General features: G+C 44.9%; 1 protein-coding gene across 2 annotated transcripts in view; it reads right to left on the bottom strand.

The window, feature by feature from the left end:
* The window catches only part of LOC306830374 (calsyntenin-2-like), a 250,424-nt gene that overhangs the window by 214,902 nt on the left and 16,139 nt on the right, over positions 1-19,383 (bottom strand). Inside the window, exon 1 of one of the 2 annotated variants that reach the window (XM_079353805.1) lies at positions 12,313-12,787. The exons of the other annotated variant lie outside the window; for it this stretch is intronic. Within the exon in view, the coding sequence (XP_079209931.1) occupies positions 12,313-12,376 (64 nt within the window). The 5' untranslated portion in view covers positions 12,377-12,787. Of the gene's footprint in view, positions 1-12,312; positions 12,788-19,383 lie in introns of those variants that run through there. 2 annotated transcript variants of the gene reach the window in all.

Below are 19,383 nucleotides of genomic sequence, written 5' to 3'. Positions count from 1 at the left end.
CGGGCTGGGTGTCACGCACACACAGGCCCCACACACACACGCACGCACGCACACACACACACACACCACAGCCATTTCAAATAGTCTTGAGCATCAGGTGGCCTGCGCTCTAGTGCTTGAAAATACCACCTGGGAAATGCCACACAGCCAGATATAATCCATTTGTTTGGGGACCAGTGGCATAGCATAAAAGGAGGGGAGGCCATTGATATTTAAATGGAGCCTTATGTGTGTGAGCGAGAGAGAGAGAGAGAGAGAGAGAGAGAGAGAGAGAGAGAGAGAGGCTGGAAGGAGGACGCTGCTCGTTCTGCAGCAACATGAAAGTGTGATTTTTGAGATGTAGTGAAGGATTAGAAAGTTGATTTTTATTTGCATTGATGCGGCAGAGACCGAGTGTTTCATATCCTCTCAATATATTCCAGCATGGCTCTTTAAAGTGGAGATGGAACGAAGGGAGGCTTGTGCAAATCATTTGCGGTTTCAAGGAACAGCTGAGGTCGGAGACAATTATTTGATTTCTCTTTCAGCACTTTCTCAGGTTGTTTTTTTCTCTTTTCACACGCGCAGTCAGGAGGAGAATTTTCAGCAGGTTGGTCGGATTTGTTTTCAAACATTCAACTACAGCTTCTTTTAAAACGCTCGCTCGTCTCCTACGCCTCGATCAACTGAAATAGATGTGTCAAGTATTTACCCACAAAAGAATTTACATGGAGCAAAAACTAACACAGCTGGAGCACTTTCAAATAAGTCATGCCTCTGACGGCAAATAACTACTCATAGCTTGAAACGTCATGACACCTGGGGTGGGGGGGGGGGGGGGTGGGGGGGGGGGGGGGGGGGGGGGGGGGGGGGGGGGATTTCATGAGAGGCACATGACACCCTGATATCCTCAGACTGCATGTTCACACACGTCTATGACTCTCCGGAGATGCTGCTGCTCCATAACTAGGGACACAATTCTCAGGCAGTACAGGGATGAATGAAGTTGGAGTGCATGGATAATACATGTGTGTGTTTTTGATCTCGGGCTGTTCTCATGGTTTGTGTTAGAAGTCATATCACCGAATATCTACTTCTACAGGAGGCAGTAAATATTTGATACAATAGGTCTTTAAAGCGTCGAGTCCTTCAACAGGATTTACATTTCCAAGTTGGGTTAGAAAGATTTGTAACCCTATTTTTGTTTTTATTTAGACTCATCATGTTCAGCCGATCTATTTTGATGGTTACGTTAAAGCTCCTTTTTTAAAGGAGTTTTCAGCTGTGATGCCTCTCACCTGTCGGCCATCACATCTATATACGAGCGAGGCGTCAAACCCTGAAAGCTTTAAGTTTGAGCCAAACTACGATATATCCATCCTTTTTTCTTTTTTTGTCTAATCCCATCCAAACGTTAAACTGGATTTGGCAGATCAGAAATCTGGCAGACAATATTAAAAGCAGCGGACTGACTAGTAAAGGCTGAAAGTGTTTCCTCTGATGGACTCTTATGTCTGCATGTAATTAGGTGAACTTTTCTGCAGCACTGTGGCTCATTATGCAGCTCAACACAGCCGTGCTCCCTGGCTGCGAGCTCGGTGTGGGGCCCCTCCACTCTCTCAGACAGATGTTAGGACCGGCCTCGGCCATACACTCCCACCATAATGAGAACTCGAGGGGGGCGCCGGCCCACACTTACAGAAACACACACTAACGCAACACAAACTCATGTATGAAGAAAATTCAACACCTACCTACCTGATACCTGGCTTTACAAATGAGCAGGAAAAGAACAGCAGCAGACGTAACCCCAGCGCAACACGAGAAGCAAACAGTGAGAAGCGGGAGTGGCGGCGGAGCCAGAGGTGGATTCATGATTTAATAATGATGTGCTTGTTAGAAAAATGAGTGACCTTCACGCACGCACGCACGCACGCGCGCGCGCGCACGCACGCACGCACGCACGCACGCACGCACGCACGCACGCACGCACGCACGCACGCACGCACGCACGCACACACACACACACACACACACACACACACACACACACACACACACACACACACACACACACACACACATCCATGTTCACACAGTGCGTCTCCAAGTGACAAGATATTCAAATAGAGGGCAGGAGAGCAGAGGAGGTGTGTGTGTGTGTGGGGGGGGGGGGGGGGGGGGGCAGAGAGGGCCTGAGAGTGTGCATGTGTCTCTTGCCAACCATTTTGGAGTGTTTAATGAATGAATCTTAATTATTCACAGCCTTGTTTTAGCTTCCAGGCCAGGATGTCAAAACATGAATAACAGAGAGCATGCTTATAGAACAAATCATTTATTTTGGCTGTTTTCTGCATGCATGCAAAATGTTCTTCTTTGCATGTATGAGTCTTTATGAAGGTCAAACTTGTCCAGTCACAACAAACTCGGCTATGTAACGTGTCCATCAGTATTATCTAGTCCATACACATTCAAACCAGGCTGAGGCAGCAGTGGGAGCAATCTGGTTCTTGCCCGAGGACACTCAGACCTCGGGATGTCGAACACACCGATCAGAATAAAGTCGACTGGAACTCCGACCGCGTAATCCTGATCTGGGAAAAAAATTAGCTTTTAAATGTCCTTAACCCAATGTCCTCCCCACAGAGAGACTCTCTACGGGGTTCTGGTGAAAGAGACAAGAACTGAAAGACAAAGAGAAAGACGGAGAGACTGATCCCGCAGGGAAGGGAAGAACAGTGAGATAAGACCTGGCAAAGCCTCACCATCTGTAATTACCTCCATGTTAATGCTACACCAGGAAACCCCAGCAAGATCATGAAGAAAGATGAAGGCAAAAGAATTAACAACCATAAAAAAACAAAAAAAGACAGAAGAGATGGAATTAGTGATATGATGAGACAAAGGCAGACGTGAATCAGTGTAAGATGGAGGGAGAGAGTGAACACAGGGGGAGTGAAAGGATGCAAAGTGATGGGAGGTGCAGGTACACGGTGACCCAAATCATCCTCCTCCTCCTCCTCCTGGTAAGACAAGGGGGAGCTGCTGCTGCAGCCAGGCTAACAGTCTGCCGCAGGACCAGCGTGAAGGATGAAGACGCACAGGACACAAATATGAGCTAAAGCAGCGGCTGCAGCCTGACAGCTGGTCTAAATCACTACAAACACAGAGGGGCACGCAGCTTTGAAAAACTATCAAATTGTGACAAATTTGTTATTTGGCTAACTACAAGGGCCTCCTGGGGTTGTATATGAGCTGACAACCATTCGCCCCCCCATTCGCTCTATTTTCTCTCTCTCTCTTTCTTCATGCAAAAGGAGACAGGTGCACATTTGTGATTTCTACCAAAACACACACGGACAAATGAGACCCTTGGTGTCCCGTTAAAAAATGAAACAAGCCAGTAGAGAGGTCAGGCCTCTGAGGATGCAACCTAGACGCAGGTACGCACACACACACACACACACACACACACACACACACACACACACACACACACACACACACACACACACACACACACACACACACACACACACACACACACACACACACACACACACACACACACACACACACACACACACACACACACACACACACACACACACACACACACACATTATGAACCTATGCACACACACGTTTTAGCACGCAATTAGTGAACCTGTGCATCGGCCACGGAAAACTGGTGTGTACTTCGACAGAAGGCAGAGGAGGAGCTCACAGTGTGTGTGTGTGTGTGTGTGTGTGTGTGTGTGTGTGTGTGTGTGTGTGCGTGTGAATGGCCCAGTTACAGCAGAGTGGATAATATTGCTGCAGCCGTGACAGGCCTCCTACTCAAAGCTTGTCCCACCTGTTCTTTTCCAAACGCCCCACCTGTGCATGCCTGTGTGTGAGCAAACACTGCTACAGATGCGACGCTGTGAAGACATAACATAGCACGTTTACACGTTTAAAGTACCGACGCCTCACCCGTCATAAGTCATGACACACACACACACACATACACACCTCTCTATATCCTCATCACAAAGCTGGAGGCTTAATGGATCATTGTGCTTTCTAAAGCAGCTTCAAAACACGGCAGAGCAGCCAGTACGGCCGAGTCGTTGGCAGGAACTCAATACTCCACAGACTGTAGGAACTCGATTTATTTTTAGATGCTTTACGGTCTTTGGCTCCTTGCCTCTGATCCTAGAGAGAGTAGTGGACACACGCGCACACACGCACACACACACACACACACACACACACTATCATCCCTATTTGTTTAACTCCCAATTAGTCCTTTGAGTTTAAGTCCACTGAATGTGTGAAACCTAAAGGTGGCCATGTCCAGGTTCTTTCTAAACAAGGTCATGTTTGAGTGTTTTTGCTTGTTTAAGTTTACTTGATTTTATTCCATCCCTCATTAAAGCGTTAACAACATCCTCAAAGAGAAAATGTCCACAGGAAGACACTCTTACTGTAAAGACGGTTAACCTTTGAGTGTTTCTCCATCACATTAGAGTCTACAGATTAAAGAGATCCATACGTGACCATAAAGAAAGCATCCTTTATGAAGAGCTAAGAGTTAGAATCGTACTTTGTGTGGCTCACAGTGGGCGGTAAACATAACAATAATGACTTTATTTATGTAGCACCTTTAAAAACACAAAGTGCTTGACAAACATCAAAAACAAGAACAAAGCAAACAACAGCAAGAACAGGACGAATGTGAAAAACCCAACAGAAGCATTAAAAGAACCATCATGAGAACCCAGAAAAAACCAGAACCCAAGAACACGAGCTGAGACCAAGACGACAGAAGATTTAAAAGAAACTAAAGGAGCTAAAAGCAAATCAAAAGATACGGAGATAAGAGCAGGAAGAGAAATACAGTGAATGCATTTAGCTCGAGTTGTGAGTACATCAATGGTAGCCACAAGCTTGGTTTAGTTTTTTGTTTTAACATTAACTTAGTGTGACTTTACCTTTACATTTATATCATCTTAAAGAAAGAGAAGAAACTAGCGAAGCTCCGGCTTCAAGCTGAACCGTGGCTGTCCGTACGAATATCCATGAATTTGTTCAGTTTGGGAGACTGTGTGAACAAATCATTTTAATCTGTGTACCATGTTAGAGGACTTATTTTGGGCTTGAGTAACGGTGACTCATGGAGTTATATCTGTGTTGGAGCCAGCTGACAATGAATGTTTGACATTCCCGAGGTGACGTCTTCTTTATGCCTTACACAGACGAACCACGTACAAAGGAATTGATGGGATTTACATTTTTAACTGCATACAAGCGACTGTGTTCACTGAATACATTTGTCAGTTCACAATAATAAATACTGGGTTGTATTATTATCTGACCTCGGCTGAAATAAGCCGTATGATCAATCCACAGTCTGTTCATTTCTTCATTCATGTATTAGAGGCAGCTAGAAACCTAACAGTGGCGTAAAAGACAAGTGCACTTTAATTGAGCAATTTACACATAACCTGTTTGTTTTTCAAACATCCTGTCGGGGATCAAATGTACCAGATTTCGCTCGATGCCACGGTAATCCTGCAAAGTCTGAAATACAGAAATCAAAAAGTGCTAAGCCTGGCAGAAAACTATAAGAGCCAAGCATCTATAGTAAGAAGATCACTGAAAAAAACAGGCTTTTAACTTATTGAGAATATCCTATAATCCAGTTTTACATGATCATTATGTCCCCACTATATGAAAGAGCTACGTGTTCAAATAAAACTACTAAGCACTGGCACTGAAAGGCAGCACATCTCCGAGCCATTTTCACCCGTCCATCTGTCACTCATCAGTCACTACTCAGCCTTATCATCGCTGTGACAAGCTGTCAGGTCCCTGGTGTGTTCTCACATATCTCCACCCCTCCAATATTCCTGCTGCACACTGCTGTATGCAAATGGTGACTCGCGGCGAGGCACGAGCTAATGGGAAGACAGAATCGTCCTGTTGGACTGTTTTCAACACAACGGATAGCTCCTGCGCTGCAGTTTTCTCACTGGGTGTCGTTGGCTCATTTCAGCACCAAGGACAGCGCCAGACAATCGCTTCATGTCTGCTGGAGGATAACCAGACGTTTCCTAAAACACTCAGACATGAAAACAAAGCAGTTATGCAGCTGAAAGGCCTTCCTCGTAATCTCGGATGCATCAACACATATCAAATATACATAGGCTTGATAAAACAGAGAATACAGGAGGTCCAATCACTGCCTGTTACAGCCACTACAGAAGGGTGACAGACTCTGCTGCACCAGTTGGCCGGCTGGAAAAACGCCAGGGGGGGTTGACACTAAAGTATTGTAACTCTCAACAAGCAGCAGCTCTAAATAACATGTCTTGTATCAGCTCTCTATCTGCGGACCTCAGGCTGATGGAGCTATAACTGGCAAAAAGGAGCGAGACACCGGGAAGCCTCTGCATCCACAACTGAAGAACACTTATCTGGTTTTGTTTTCATGCAGCTCTGAAGACAGTAACGCCGTATGTCGTGGTGTTTGTTTGTGTGCATTCAGATATGTTCGGGTGTATAGGTGGAAACTCTGCCAGCTTCTACGCAGCCTGTAAGTGGCAAACATATGGGATGACAACTGTTGCCTTCATGGGGAAGTGGATGGATTAATTGAAATTGAGCACAGATAGGAGAAGAGGCACGGGAGTGATGAGCACTTAACACAATCATCAAGGCAAAGCCGCGCTGGGATTGGATGTGCTCGGTGTGTGTGTGTGTGTGTGTGTGTGTTTCTGTTTGTGCTGAGATTTAGTTTAATGAAGGAAATAAGAATTACCTCTTGATTAATGCGTCTGCAGGCAACCCAATACCTGAGGATAATCATCAAGCTAGCAAAGCATTTGCAAATGCACGCTGCTAACAGTTTCTCAACAGCTTGTGTGTGCAGACTGATAATGAACGACGTGTGTGGATGCTCAAACAAAGGCTGCAGGTGCTCATGCACGGCTGACCTGAATGTGGGGCGGCACACAATGAGCAGAGAACGGGTGCAGGGGTCGCCAAAATCAACACACACTTGCCAAAATGTCTCAAAATCGTCTTTGTTGAAATATTGTTTTTCAAGCCACAGTTGTTTTTTGAAAAAGCGATTTTGAACGGTTTTGGCCGAGCGTGTGCTCTGATTGGCTGCAGCCCCATGTGCACCTACATGGGGAATATTAACAGTAAGTGTGCTTGATGGTGATAGATGAACTTAGCACATATAAGCCACACAGAGTCAACGGCAACACTCAAAGAGCAGAGAGCTTCTGTCGACACGTCCGTTGTAAAAGTCCACACTCAACTTCGAGTGCTCCACTTGTCAAGAGTGAAGATTTATGAGTGACCGAGACAAAGATCTGCAGCTTCCTCTCTGACCCTCTCTCCTCTCACTCGTCCTCGAACTCTCTCCATCTTCTTCCCTCTGATCATTTCCTCTCAGGTCAGATGGACCCAGCTGGGGTGTGTGTGTGTGTGTGTGTGTGTGTGTGTGCGGGGGGAAAGGTCAGGCACCATCTTGCTGTGTGATCCTGTTCTTTTCATCAGCATGTGTGTGTGTGTGTGTGTGTGTGTGTGTGTGTGTGTGTGTGTGTGTGTGTGTGTGTGTGTGTGTGTCTCGTCATCATCCAGCGTTGAAAAATTGAAGAGAGTCCACTGGTGAGATTGGACTGGAGGTAAGTGATTGGAGGAAAAGACGAGTGAATGGATGAGAGGTGGACTGAAGTGCCGGCAGATGGAGTCCTTTGAAATTCCTGGAGAGCTCTTCGGTACGTGTGCATGTGAGCCGTGTTTTCTCCATGTGGTGTCGGCCAAATCAGTGAAGGAGCATCGTGAGAGCCATGCTGGACACTCGAATGTGTAACCAACTTGATTATCCTGAAGAAGTAGGAGCTAAGTGTAAGGCGCTGCAGTCATGACATACTTCATGCTTTGATTTGTACCTATCAAAGTTTAACAAAGAAGAAACACACCATGGGGTAAGCTGACACTGATTTTTAAAAGCCCTTGTCTCCTCTCTCTTTCCTCTTAAGTTTCTTTACTTTTTCTGCCAAACTTCTCTTCTTCACTTTCTTTGGAAATACTCTCTCTCTCTCTCTCTCTCTGTCTCTGTCTCTGTCTCTGTCTCTCTCTATCTCTGTCTCTGTCTCTGTCTCTGTCTCTCTCTATCTCTCTCTCTCTCTCTCTCTCTCTGTCTCTGTCTCTGTCTCTCTCTATCTCTCTCTCTCTCTCTCTTCATTCCTCTCACGGAAAAAAAAAACCTTCAAAACTTCCTGAAGCGTAAGTATGCCCCTTCCAAAAGTTGTCCATTTTCAATTCACTAATCCACTCAAATGTTTTCAGTTGAATTTGTTTTTGTTGCAGACGGGCTGTAAACCATAAAAACAGAGTCTCAAAAGGACCCTTCACTCTCAGACTTTCAAAAGTTTTAACGAGCAGACAGAGCTCCTCCGAAACGAGCCGAGTCAATCACAACACAAGGCTCTGAACTTAGCTTACTAATCTGTGACCAGTATGTTTTAAAGGTCACATGTTCCTCTAACATGTGTCTCTAGTCTGTCATGAGAAAAGTCCATCCTCTCCGTCTTCTGCCTGCTCAAACAGGCCGTTTGGAGATGTTCCCTTCATGACATCACAAAGGGCAGTAGCCCCTCCCCCAGGTGGGTGACACTCCCACAGCTAGGTGTTTGTTCTGCCCTCTGAGTCTGCCTTCTCACCGTAAACAATAGGACATGGAGCCAGAAAAGCCCAAGTTGACCCAAGATCAGTGGTGGTCTCGCCCGGTCTCGTTCTGGTCTCTAGTCTGAGGACGAGACAAGACCGCCATGACACTGATCCTTTAGAAGGTGGTTTTGCGTTATAGAACTCTACCTTCTACGTTTGCAAACACACATCAAACACTGACATGTGCTCATTCCTTATTTAAGAGAAGAGAAGAAGAAATGCTTGATTTCTCAACAGCAGGAGAAAAAAAAAGCGTACAGGGGTAAAATGTAAAGTTCAGCGCGCTGTAAGGAGCTGTGTGATACTGGAGTCTCGGCTTCAGTTTGATCTAGTCAGTAATCGGCGGATCACAGGAACCCTCCCTCTCCTGCTCCTCTTGTTGTCTCTGCTGGTTGTAGAACTGCGCTGGGATCAGTGGCCTGGCACCCCTTCCATCACCCACAGTCCTCCGTCTCCTCAAACAGCACCCAGATCATCAAGCTTCGAGGGCGGGAGACAAAGCAAAAACAATCTGTGATATTCCTCAGAGCCCTGATTCTGCTCCGGCCGCGGCGAGGATTTGTGCTGTATCCTGTGTCACAGCCTCATTGGAGGATTTATAGAGTGCTCCCATAATGCACTTCCTCTCTCCGAAGGGGGGGACATAAATCTGCCTCTGTTTTTTTGTCATCCCCCCTTTTTTATTTGCTAATGGGATCCTCAAATGACTATCCCCATGGCTTTCTTTATCCCCTGCATGCGCACACACACACACACACACTACAGACCTGGCTTACACCCAGACGCACACACTGAAGCCTTATATGGAAAACCATAAATTATAAAACCTGTGTCAATTAATCCTGAGACTTCACAAACCAGAATCAGCTGAAACCTGCTCACCAAAAAGGCCTCTTCCAAAGGCTGAGTATTACATTCTGACTGTCTGCATGTTTACTGACTGAATAAAAAATGTACACTGTGTTTGTCTGGATATAATAAAGCAGCGAAAAGGTTCCACCAACAACGAGTCACACACAGTCGCTCCCTGTATTAATATATACTGTGCTGGTAATGAGCTATCTAAATTCAGAGTTCATATTGCTGGGAATTACACAAAACGAGGCCCGGGGCAGCACTGGCACAAACTCTGCAGCTCTTTCTTCTTCTTCTTCTCCTCCTCTGCGGAGAGATTCTCCCCGTCGAGCGGCGACACGTTCCGTCCTGGAGAAATCGTTTGAGCGCCAGCGTGCATCTGTGAATGCAATAATTCCTTTGTAAACGACATCACCTCCTCGCCCGTTGCTCGCACACTTGGCGGCTGTCAACATGTTGGTTGCACTCTATCACTCTTCCAAACCCACGCGTGCACACTCACACACAAATAGCACACTTTGAGCTCTGATTACAGACAACTCTGAAACATATCCGAAGTAGGCCCACACACACACACACACACACACACATTTAGAAAAACACACAGTCTGGATGGATGACTGGAGGGCGAGAGTGATTAAAGGCAGTCGCACGTCCACGCTTTCCCAGGAATGAAACGGCGGCTAAACAGAAAATGACAGGGGTAGCGGCGCTTCAAAGTTGTCTCAGAAACAGGTTTGCATATTGGCGCTACGGAGGCGGATCCTTTGCAACACTTGACATGAATGCACTTTTTCTGTTGTCGTCTCAAAAACGGAAATTGGGAAACACATTGAAGGGGGAGAAATGAAAAAAAAAAAAAAAAACGATTGAGGTTTGTTGCTTCTACGCTTCTGTTTTTCCTGCCAACCGTGACAGGAGAGGGGAAAGGCGGCGATGGTCAGCGTATAGCAACAGATCCACGGAGACAATAGACTCTTATTTTCTCCTGGATTTAACTGCACTGTACTGCTGCCCTCGGGAATCAATTAGACCTGCGGGAAGCTCGCTTTTTCAAACCCTATTGACTTGCCAGTAATTTGTTTACTTCACAGCTCAAGCTCAGGAAATAAAAAAAGGATGAATCTTCCCTTATAATGCCACTCGTCTGCTATTTCCTGCTGTATTACACATATCGGCCAATCAGGTGATATCCCCAAACAGATCAGTCTTTTTTCTTACAGCCCATGATAATCATCCCATTGTCAATCCAATTTAAATGAAAGTTTATATGAGGGTAAAGTTTGACCTCCGGGCCAGCTCACTGCCTGCAGCAGGTCTATTAGCATATGTTTTCCTTCCACACACAACTAAGATAGCAGCTGCAGCCCGCCAGACGAGCAGCAGGAGCGGATTTTACTGCGTCAGGAGGCAAAAGGAGGATGAACAGTTTATCGCACTTCTGATGTCTCTCTGCCGCCAGACCAAACTGACAGGTGTCACCTTGTTATTTCACACAGGGAAGCGCCAGACTGGGTCTACAGGGAGTTGATTAGCACGGACTTGTTGCTGCATTTTCCTCGCTTACCTACGGCACATGCCAGGCACACAGGAGGATTGAGAAGTCCTGCTGCAGTGGGGATTCTAGCCGACCTCACGTTAGCTCAGCAGTGAAGCTAAACTGCCAACAGTATGGTGCACATTGATGACATCTGGATGTCATTATCAAATATCAGAGGCTTTGGGGATTATCCCATGTAGGGGATAAATGATCAGCTGTAAATTAAATTAGCCTGTTGATAATCCCACAAATGCCTGATTTAAATATAAAGCAAGGTTTTATAAAGAGGAATGGTGTGATCAAAGTTTGGATCAATTTGAAAAAAAAAAAAAAAAGCTTCAAAAATTACTCTGAAACTGTGCAGGGAGAAAAACCGGGAGCTGTAATGTTGCCTGCAGAGAAACAATCAAAACAGATGTTTACAACTCTTTATTCATGATCTGATCAGCTTTATTTTTATTGCACATTTCTCCTCCTTTGAAATCGGGATTTTCTTAGTCCAGAAGATAGCAAAAAAAAGGAGCGGGTTATCTTTTTCTGAACTTACCGATCAGCCACATGTACCCTACAGTTAAATCAGGTTGAGCTCCATATTTAAATGTGTTAGCCTGTAGTAGCAGTTTGTTTTAATCCCATGCTCAATCAGTCACATTCTGTGTGTTTGAGTGCAAATAGCTGGCCAACAAAGCTGCTTCTACTTCTGATTTGCAAACTAAGAAATGTTGATGTGTGATGGATGACTCTGCATGCTGCTTTACAATCAATTCTAACGGAGATTTCACAGATTACCTGCTCCTCTTTCTTCCTGCATCCCTGAACTGAACCGATAACATCAACACACTGACTGAATAACAATGCTGTGAGCAGGCTCATCAATTTTTTAAAAAAAGACAACAAATAGGTGACAGTGAGCTCAGTGTTGAGCGCCACAGGAACATTAAATCTCCGTTTGAGGATGCCACTGAAGTACAGAGCAAATACTCTCAAGTGCTATTAGGGGCTGAATGAGTCCAGAGAGGATCAACAATGAGAGGGAATAATAGTCTATTTGGGGGAGCAGCATCTCACCACAGACTGACTTAGAGCAGCGCCGCAGATTAACCGTATCAGACATTTCTTTGCATCCACGCACAGCCTCTCTGGCCACATTCAATCACGCACAGATGCGCATCACACAGAGCAGGCAAGTTGCCCTTCACCTACCGTACCTTTAGTGTGAGCGGCACTCAGCCCCAGAGCCACGGCGGCCAACACGCAGGCTATTCTCAGCATCTTCTTGGTGGAAATTCAGCCAGAGGATGGACAAGGGAGATACGGCAACCGCTTTCCTCTGCTCTCCTCCTTCTTTTAGCTTCTCTCTCTCTCTTTTTCCGCCCTCTCTCTCTCTCTCTCTTTCGCCGCCTCAGGTTCCTCTCCTCTCTCTTTAGGCAGAGTGTAAAAACAGTTATACACTGATATGTGGGGCAAGACGCGCAATCTGGAGTAGTAGAAAGACACCGGGTGCTCGCAAAGCACCTCACCCTACCGGAGCCGCGCGAGTCCGCACCGCAGGTCTGCGTGGACGGTCGAAGCAGCAACAACTCAAGTGGATTCTGCTGAGACAGGACCAGCGAGCAGCGCACCCCGGGACCAGACCGAGCGACGTCACAGGGTAGAGAGAGCTCTTTTTCTCTCTCTCTCTCTTTCCTCCACCCCCTCCACTACCACCCTCTCTCTCTTTCTCATCCTCCCTCCCTCCCCTCTCTCTCCTCCTCCCATCTCCCATCTCTGGAGCATCCCAGCCCACTCCAGCGCTCCACGAGTCTGCCACGCTGAGGAGAGATGCATAATGAAAACAGCTGTTTTAAAAGACGTAAAGTTCAACCCATTAATATAAATGCATGAAGATAACATTGAATAAGTGTTATGTAATTCTGCATGCTTATAACACGAGTATGAAAGCCACTGTGCGGAGTTGTTAGCTATTCATGAAATGCATATGATGCGTCTTGATGACCTACAAAAGCAAACAAGATCAACGTAAAGATTAGTTCTGGTCATTTTTAAGCCTGGACGTCAGTAGTAAGAATGACCTTTATCTACATTTTTCATGACAAAGGTTCTTTATCAGCTTCATCTACAGGGGGCGCCAAAACCAACTCACACTGACTGTTCCCCACAGGAGCTTTAAATGCATCGAGAGAAGTTGTGGCATTGACGTTCATCCCCATCATGTCCGCACGTGTCCCGTTCTCTCCCATGGACAGATAGTTCCTCTTTTATTTTTCTGTTGACTTGACTTTCATTAACGACACTGACACTGACACTGAGTGCTGTGCGCCCCTTCAGGGAGGTTTCTGACTGTTGTTGTAAAATGTGCACATTTGTGGTTTCAGTTTTTCAGCCCTCAGGGGCCCCCTACTGGTCTGGGGCCTCAAGCAGTCGCCTGTCTTTCCTGTTGATAAGCAGTGCCTCTGCTTTAGAGACACATTTATTTATTTTTCCAGGTTTGGGGGGGGTTAGACCCTGTGTGGACCCCCTGTGGCCCCCCTGAGTATGAAGGGTCAAAAGCTTTATGTTGTGAGGTTTTTTTTTTTGCTTTATTAAATCTGCAGGTGAATTCTGGATCACACTCTTTTATCTTGCTTCTCACACACATAAACTCGATTTGCACACATGCACAAACACGACCTTTAGACATGCATTAGTGGAGCGATATCAGTGTGGGGCTGCTACTGGAACACGCCAGAGCTGCTGGGGGTTCTGTGACTTGCTCAAGGGCACCTTGGCAGAAATGACCTGGCATCTCTCCAGCGACCAAACCAACACTGATGCATTCCATGCAGATATTTGAACCAGAGACCCTCCACCTCCATACCCAAGTCCCTACAGACTGAGCTACTGGCTCTACCACACTTTACGCCAGACAGGAAGAAAACAAAGACTGAGCTGAGCGAGTCTCAATGACGCAGAGGGGGGTTCATTTAAGGGTTGATTCCCAACAATAAGTGCATATAGCGAGGCATTAACGATAACCAATACCAATATAATGAAGTCACTTTAAACTCCAAGTACACAGGCCCACATGTGAATTAATTACTTCAGTATTTTTCTGCCTCAAGATGCAATTAATCTCACTAAAGCTTCATCACTATTAAACACTTTGAATTTGTAATGCATGCTGCAACAGAAATAGAATATTAACATCCCGATGTAGGCCAGTCTTTGCACTCTCTCTCTTTTTTTTTTTACTTTTAAATTCCACTTTTTTTTTTCAGTCCTCAAAAACGACAACATTTCAGAAATTTCTTGTCGACTGATTTATGCGTGAGAGGATTTCAGCTTAGCCGCAGGGCTTTGAGTTTGAATAAGAGAAAGATGCTAAAACAGATGGACGGACTTTAATACAACTGGAATGCATAGACATTCATCCTGGTCTCTTTTTTCTCCTCTCATGGAGGAAGCATTCAAAACCTTTCCTTAAATGTCAAATATTCTAATTTTGGTTTTAAACAGACACCCAAATTAAAAATGGCTGAGCATAATGACTCATTAAAGGCAGAGAGAGCACGGCCAGGTCTCGCGTCTGCTCATTTCATTTTGTCTGCGGTGTGTAGGCGAGCATGCATGCACAAACATGTTAGTTTGTCTTTCTTTCCGTTGGTGCTCGGCAGAAGGATTAATAATAACTTTTTTCAATTTTCCTGAGTAGCCTATATCTCGCAAGAACTTTTCTCTTGGCCTATCTCTGCTGCTGGTTGAGGATTACTCTGGGAGGCAGAGGAAATATTGCCAGTGTTATCTAGAGGGAGGAAGAAAAAAAAAAAGAAAGCAATATAAACAGATGACAATGCACAGATTTGAATCCACAGCATCCAGCGGTGAAATTAAGTTTGGTCTTCTTTTCACTGGGAAATGACCTGAGTGGTTTATAGCCGACAAAAACGCTTCCCTCGGCTCGTGTATGAAAGAGGTGACAGAGAAACCGAAGCAGTGTTTCTCAAAGAGAGGTGCCAGGATCCTCAGGAGGAATATTCAAATGTGGCTTTTGCAGAGTGAATACCGTAACACATTGAGTAACGATCATGTATTTTTCTCAAACCTCAAGACCCATTTTCTTATTCTGCTCCCTGTAACGTCAGGTTTTTAGCCGTTTTTTTGACATGCACTCCTCAAAGTCTCTGTCAGACAGGAGGGGGGCGGGGGGGGGGGGTCTCCTGAGGTAAGAAGGTCTGCATGACTCCTGCCTAACACATTTATAAAAAAAATGTTTTAATGATTGGCCTAACATCTCTGTAAACGGTCAACCAATAAAAAATGTTAAATATCCAGGCATTATCTTTGATCCAACTCCGACCTTCAAGAAGCATGTCAAAAAACTAAATCAAACTTTAAACAATATAATCTCTCAAATTGTTTAGCACATCAGATGCTCTCTCTCCACTGAGGTGTCTTTAAATATCTCCTGCTGTCATATTGGGAACAACAGGCAAACAACTTGTCAGCACTGCGATCTCACATCTTGATGCGTGGCTTATCCCGGTTCATTTCCTGAAATCAGGATATGATGTTTACATGCACAAATAACGGGAAACTTAAAACCCCAATCAAAACCGGGATACTCAAGTCCATGTAAACACACTCATTGCTTAATCCAGATTTCTTTGCAGCAAGGCCCGTCTCCAAATGATCAGCTTTAATCAACAACAACAACAACAAACAATAAAACAGGACACCACTGATCCCAATCTGACCAGCAGCTCTTCTGAGGCCGTGTCGGGGCAGGCTATTTCCTGAGTGTAACAGACTTCCTGTATCAGTGACTGGGCTGCATCAGGCAAAAAAAAAATCTTTTTTTTTTTTTTTTTTTTTTTTTTTTTTTTTAAATCAAGGCTATATCCAAAATTACAACCCCAAGCAAATGGCCTATTTTTTCCCCCAATCCAGTTCCTGCTCTCTGGCTTTCTCCGTAGCTTTTTTCATTATTGACACACATTATGCCCACTAGGCCACCATATCCACCGTCCTGGGAGTCGTGAATTGCGAGCTATAATGCTAATGTGATATCACACTGTGTCCGTCTGTGCGCTCCGAGTCCTAAAGGAAAATAACCAAAGGTTTCTCTCATTCCATGTGTGCGTGTGTAGGTGTGTGTGTGTGTGTGTGTGTGTGTGTGTGTGTGTGTGTGTGTGTGTGTGTGTTTGAGGCAATCTCACCTGGCTGAGTAGTTTAATGTGCAGTTCTATTAGTTTCCTGTAAGTATTTCACTTTGGGGAGATGTTAGTGACGTACTTTACTGGAGGCCATTTGCTCTGTAGGTTTCCAAAGGATGATGGAAACAAAGAAGAAGAATGCGGGTTGAAAAGTGATGTTTGGAAATTATTTTATGTTTGACTTTGATTTCACAATACAAGGACCAAGAAATGGAAGTCAGCAAAGTGGAAAATAAAAGAGCTGGCTGGTGCATTTGATCCCAACAAGTACAAGTACAGCCAGGCAAATGTGCATACGTCATATATGCTCCAGAAGATCTGCAGCTTGTGTGCAAAGCTAACAAAACATGTCATAAAGTCTTATACTGGTAAATTATTCTTTCTATGAATAAAACATAAAGCACAACACATTCTGCAAGTAGCAAAGACAGATATTTGCTCCAAAGAGAAAATCAGCTGGAAGGAGAATTCGCCGTTTCCCTACAAGTCCGTCATGTTGGGAAAGGCCTGAAATAGAAAATATAAATAAATACCAAAGTGAACTGCAGGGGGCTTAAGAATGCAGATATTTGGGTTGAAATAGAAAAAATAAAACCAGGAAAGAGAGGGTTACCTGAAACTTCTACTTAAGGGCGTAAACTAAATGTTGCTCCCCACCTCTGGCCTCGACACAGCAGTGAACTCGGTGCAGCTGCGATGCAGGATTTGTCTCTTTTTTCCACATTTATCTTTCAGCTGAATCCTCGCAGGAATGCCGTTGCACAGGGACATCGTGTTTCTCCCGGTCTGGGTGGAGATTCCTCTGTGCACAGCCAGCGGTGACAGATAGAAAAGCACACTCATGCATCTTAATTTGATCATTTACTGAACACATGGAGAGAATGGAAGAGACATCGTCTTCACTGCTGAAAGCAATGGGTCCATCATGCTGTTATGTGGTATATAATCACACACACAGGGTGCTTTATATGTGCATTTTCTCACACACTCACATGTTTAAACATTAGCTTGTGGGGACCGTGTTTAGACTTCTTTTTTTTTTTTCTGCCTTTGAAGGAAAACATCCAAACTCGGGTTCCCCGCCGTTGTCCCTGTACGTCCTCCTCCTGACACTCGGCAGCTTTTAAGCCTCATGATCCATCTCGATTGTTCAGCAATCAGCCATCACCTTCCTCCGTCTCTTATCTGTCCCTCAACCGAGAGGTCATTTTGCCTCCAGTAATTACCTTCCCATGTTTCTATTTGTCCCATCTTTCACGCCATATCGCCTCCTGCAGCCTCCCCTTGTTTCTCTTGATGCCTCCATCTTCTCCTCCGCTCTATGCATGACCTAATCACTCTGCTGACACTAAATTCAGATCTCTCTATCAACCCTTCCCCGGCCCTCGCTCTCCAGTTAGCGTGCGTGACAGAGTGCAGTGCCTCCGCACACTCCCACTGACAGCTGACTCGGTTGGAGGAGCAAGCGGGGGGGGTGAAAGGGGGAGACGGGGGAAAGGAGGGATGAGAGGAGGAGGAGGCAGAGAAAGCAAAAGCGATAGACCACCATCCCCCTGGCGTTCCCCTCGCAGCTCTTTCTGAGGAAGTGTCGATGGCGCCGCTTTGATGCCGCCTACATCATGCAGAGGTCTGAAGCTGTGAGAGTGCCTTCTGGCCCCGATTCGCCTCGCTTCACTCGCAGGAAGTGGGCCAGAAGTTGTCATCTGCTGGAAGCCTGGCACATCTCTCAATCCCATTACTGAAAACTTTAGGAGTAAACATTAGTTTGTCTACAATCACACAATAAAAATTTACATTTCAAAACGTGAATTTTTCTGCATAATGATTTGGCTTCAGTCAGTGCGCTCTCTCCCCTCCGTGTTTTTTTTATCTTCTTTTTTTCCACAGAGACACTCAGAAGAAATAAACCAGGGCTTTGGCAATTTCATCCCATTTATTACAAATAATGTTACACCACTTCAAACCACTCTGCAAACTATTCATCTTTGTTCTCCAAATCTCAGTCTGCACTTCTGAAACCTTTGAATCAGCTTTATTTTGGTAAGAAGAGAAAATCTTTCATGAGGCTCTCTAGAGCTGTTTACAATCATCACAGAGATTACGGGACATTCGATTTCGTTAAATTTACTTAATTTTGAAAACATGAAGCAGAATTAAATTGCAAAAACATAGTTAGTGAATATAGCTAGTGAAGACTTTAAATAGGTATGAGGTTGAATTATACAATCTACGCACGTCTTAAAGGTCTGATTGTGTTCAACTGTCGCTGGAAATAAATCAACTCAAAGATGAGTGTGCAATTATTAATTTTTATTAATAAATATGAAAAAAAACAATTTCATATTACAAAAATACTTTTTTTTTTTTACACATGTTCTCAAGCCTAAAACATGAAAATAAAATCACATCAGTCTCCTGCTTTTATATCAGCACTTTCACTCAATACAAGGAGACTGCAGTTCCTCAAGCGTCCACTAGAGGCCGGATACAAAAAGCAAACCTCTGAGTGTTGTTACTTTAGTCAGCACACTTCTGTTTGCTCACTTTCAAAATAAAAGCACATGTTACAATGTTTATGGGGTTGCGGTCCAGACTTTGATTGTGTGACGCCGTGGTTCGTCTCCAGAGTGCGCCAGCAGCGCCGTTACGCTCTGCTCTGTTTAATGCCTCGTGTGAGTCTATTTTTGATGCTGTGAGGAACGGAGCGACCCGGACAGGAAGTCCAACAACAGAAGCGCACAGAGTTTCCGGTCAATTTCAAAATATAACACAAAATATCAACTCGCGTTCCTATTTTCCATCAATTCATCATCATCCCGATAAATGGCAACGCAACATGCTGTTTGCATGTTTTTCATGTTAAGGCCCACCCACCACGACTCCACCTCTCTGCCTGCATGTTGTTGGACTGAAGAGAACTAAAGGTTGGGAAAGCGATGAACACTATGCCCATATTTCATGAAGTCAAGTCTGCTAAAAACGTGCAGATCAATCCTCCAGGTGCGGCTGTGTCTCACACAGGTTCATCACAAACCTCATGCTTTTGTTCACACCAAAGAGAAAATAATAAATAAAGTCCAAAGTGTG

Source organism: Symphodus melops (genome assembly GCF_947650265.1).
Source record: "Symphodus melops genome assembly, chromosome: 10".
Classification (NCBI taxonomy): domain Eukaryota; kingdom Metazoa; phylum Chordata; class Actinopteri; order Labriformes; family Labridae; genus Symphodus; species Symphodus melops.
The sequence above is the reverse complement of the archived record's forward strand: the minus strand, read 5'-3'. Positions and strand labels throughout refer to the sequence as shown.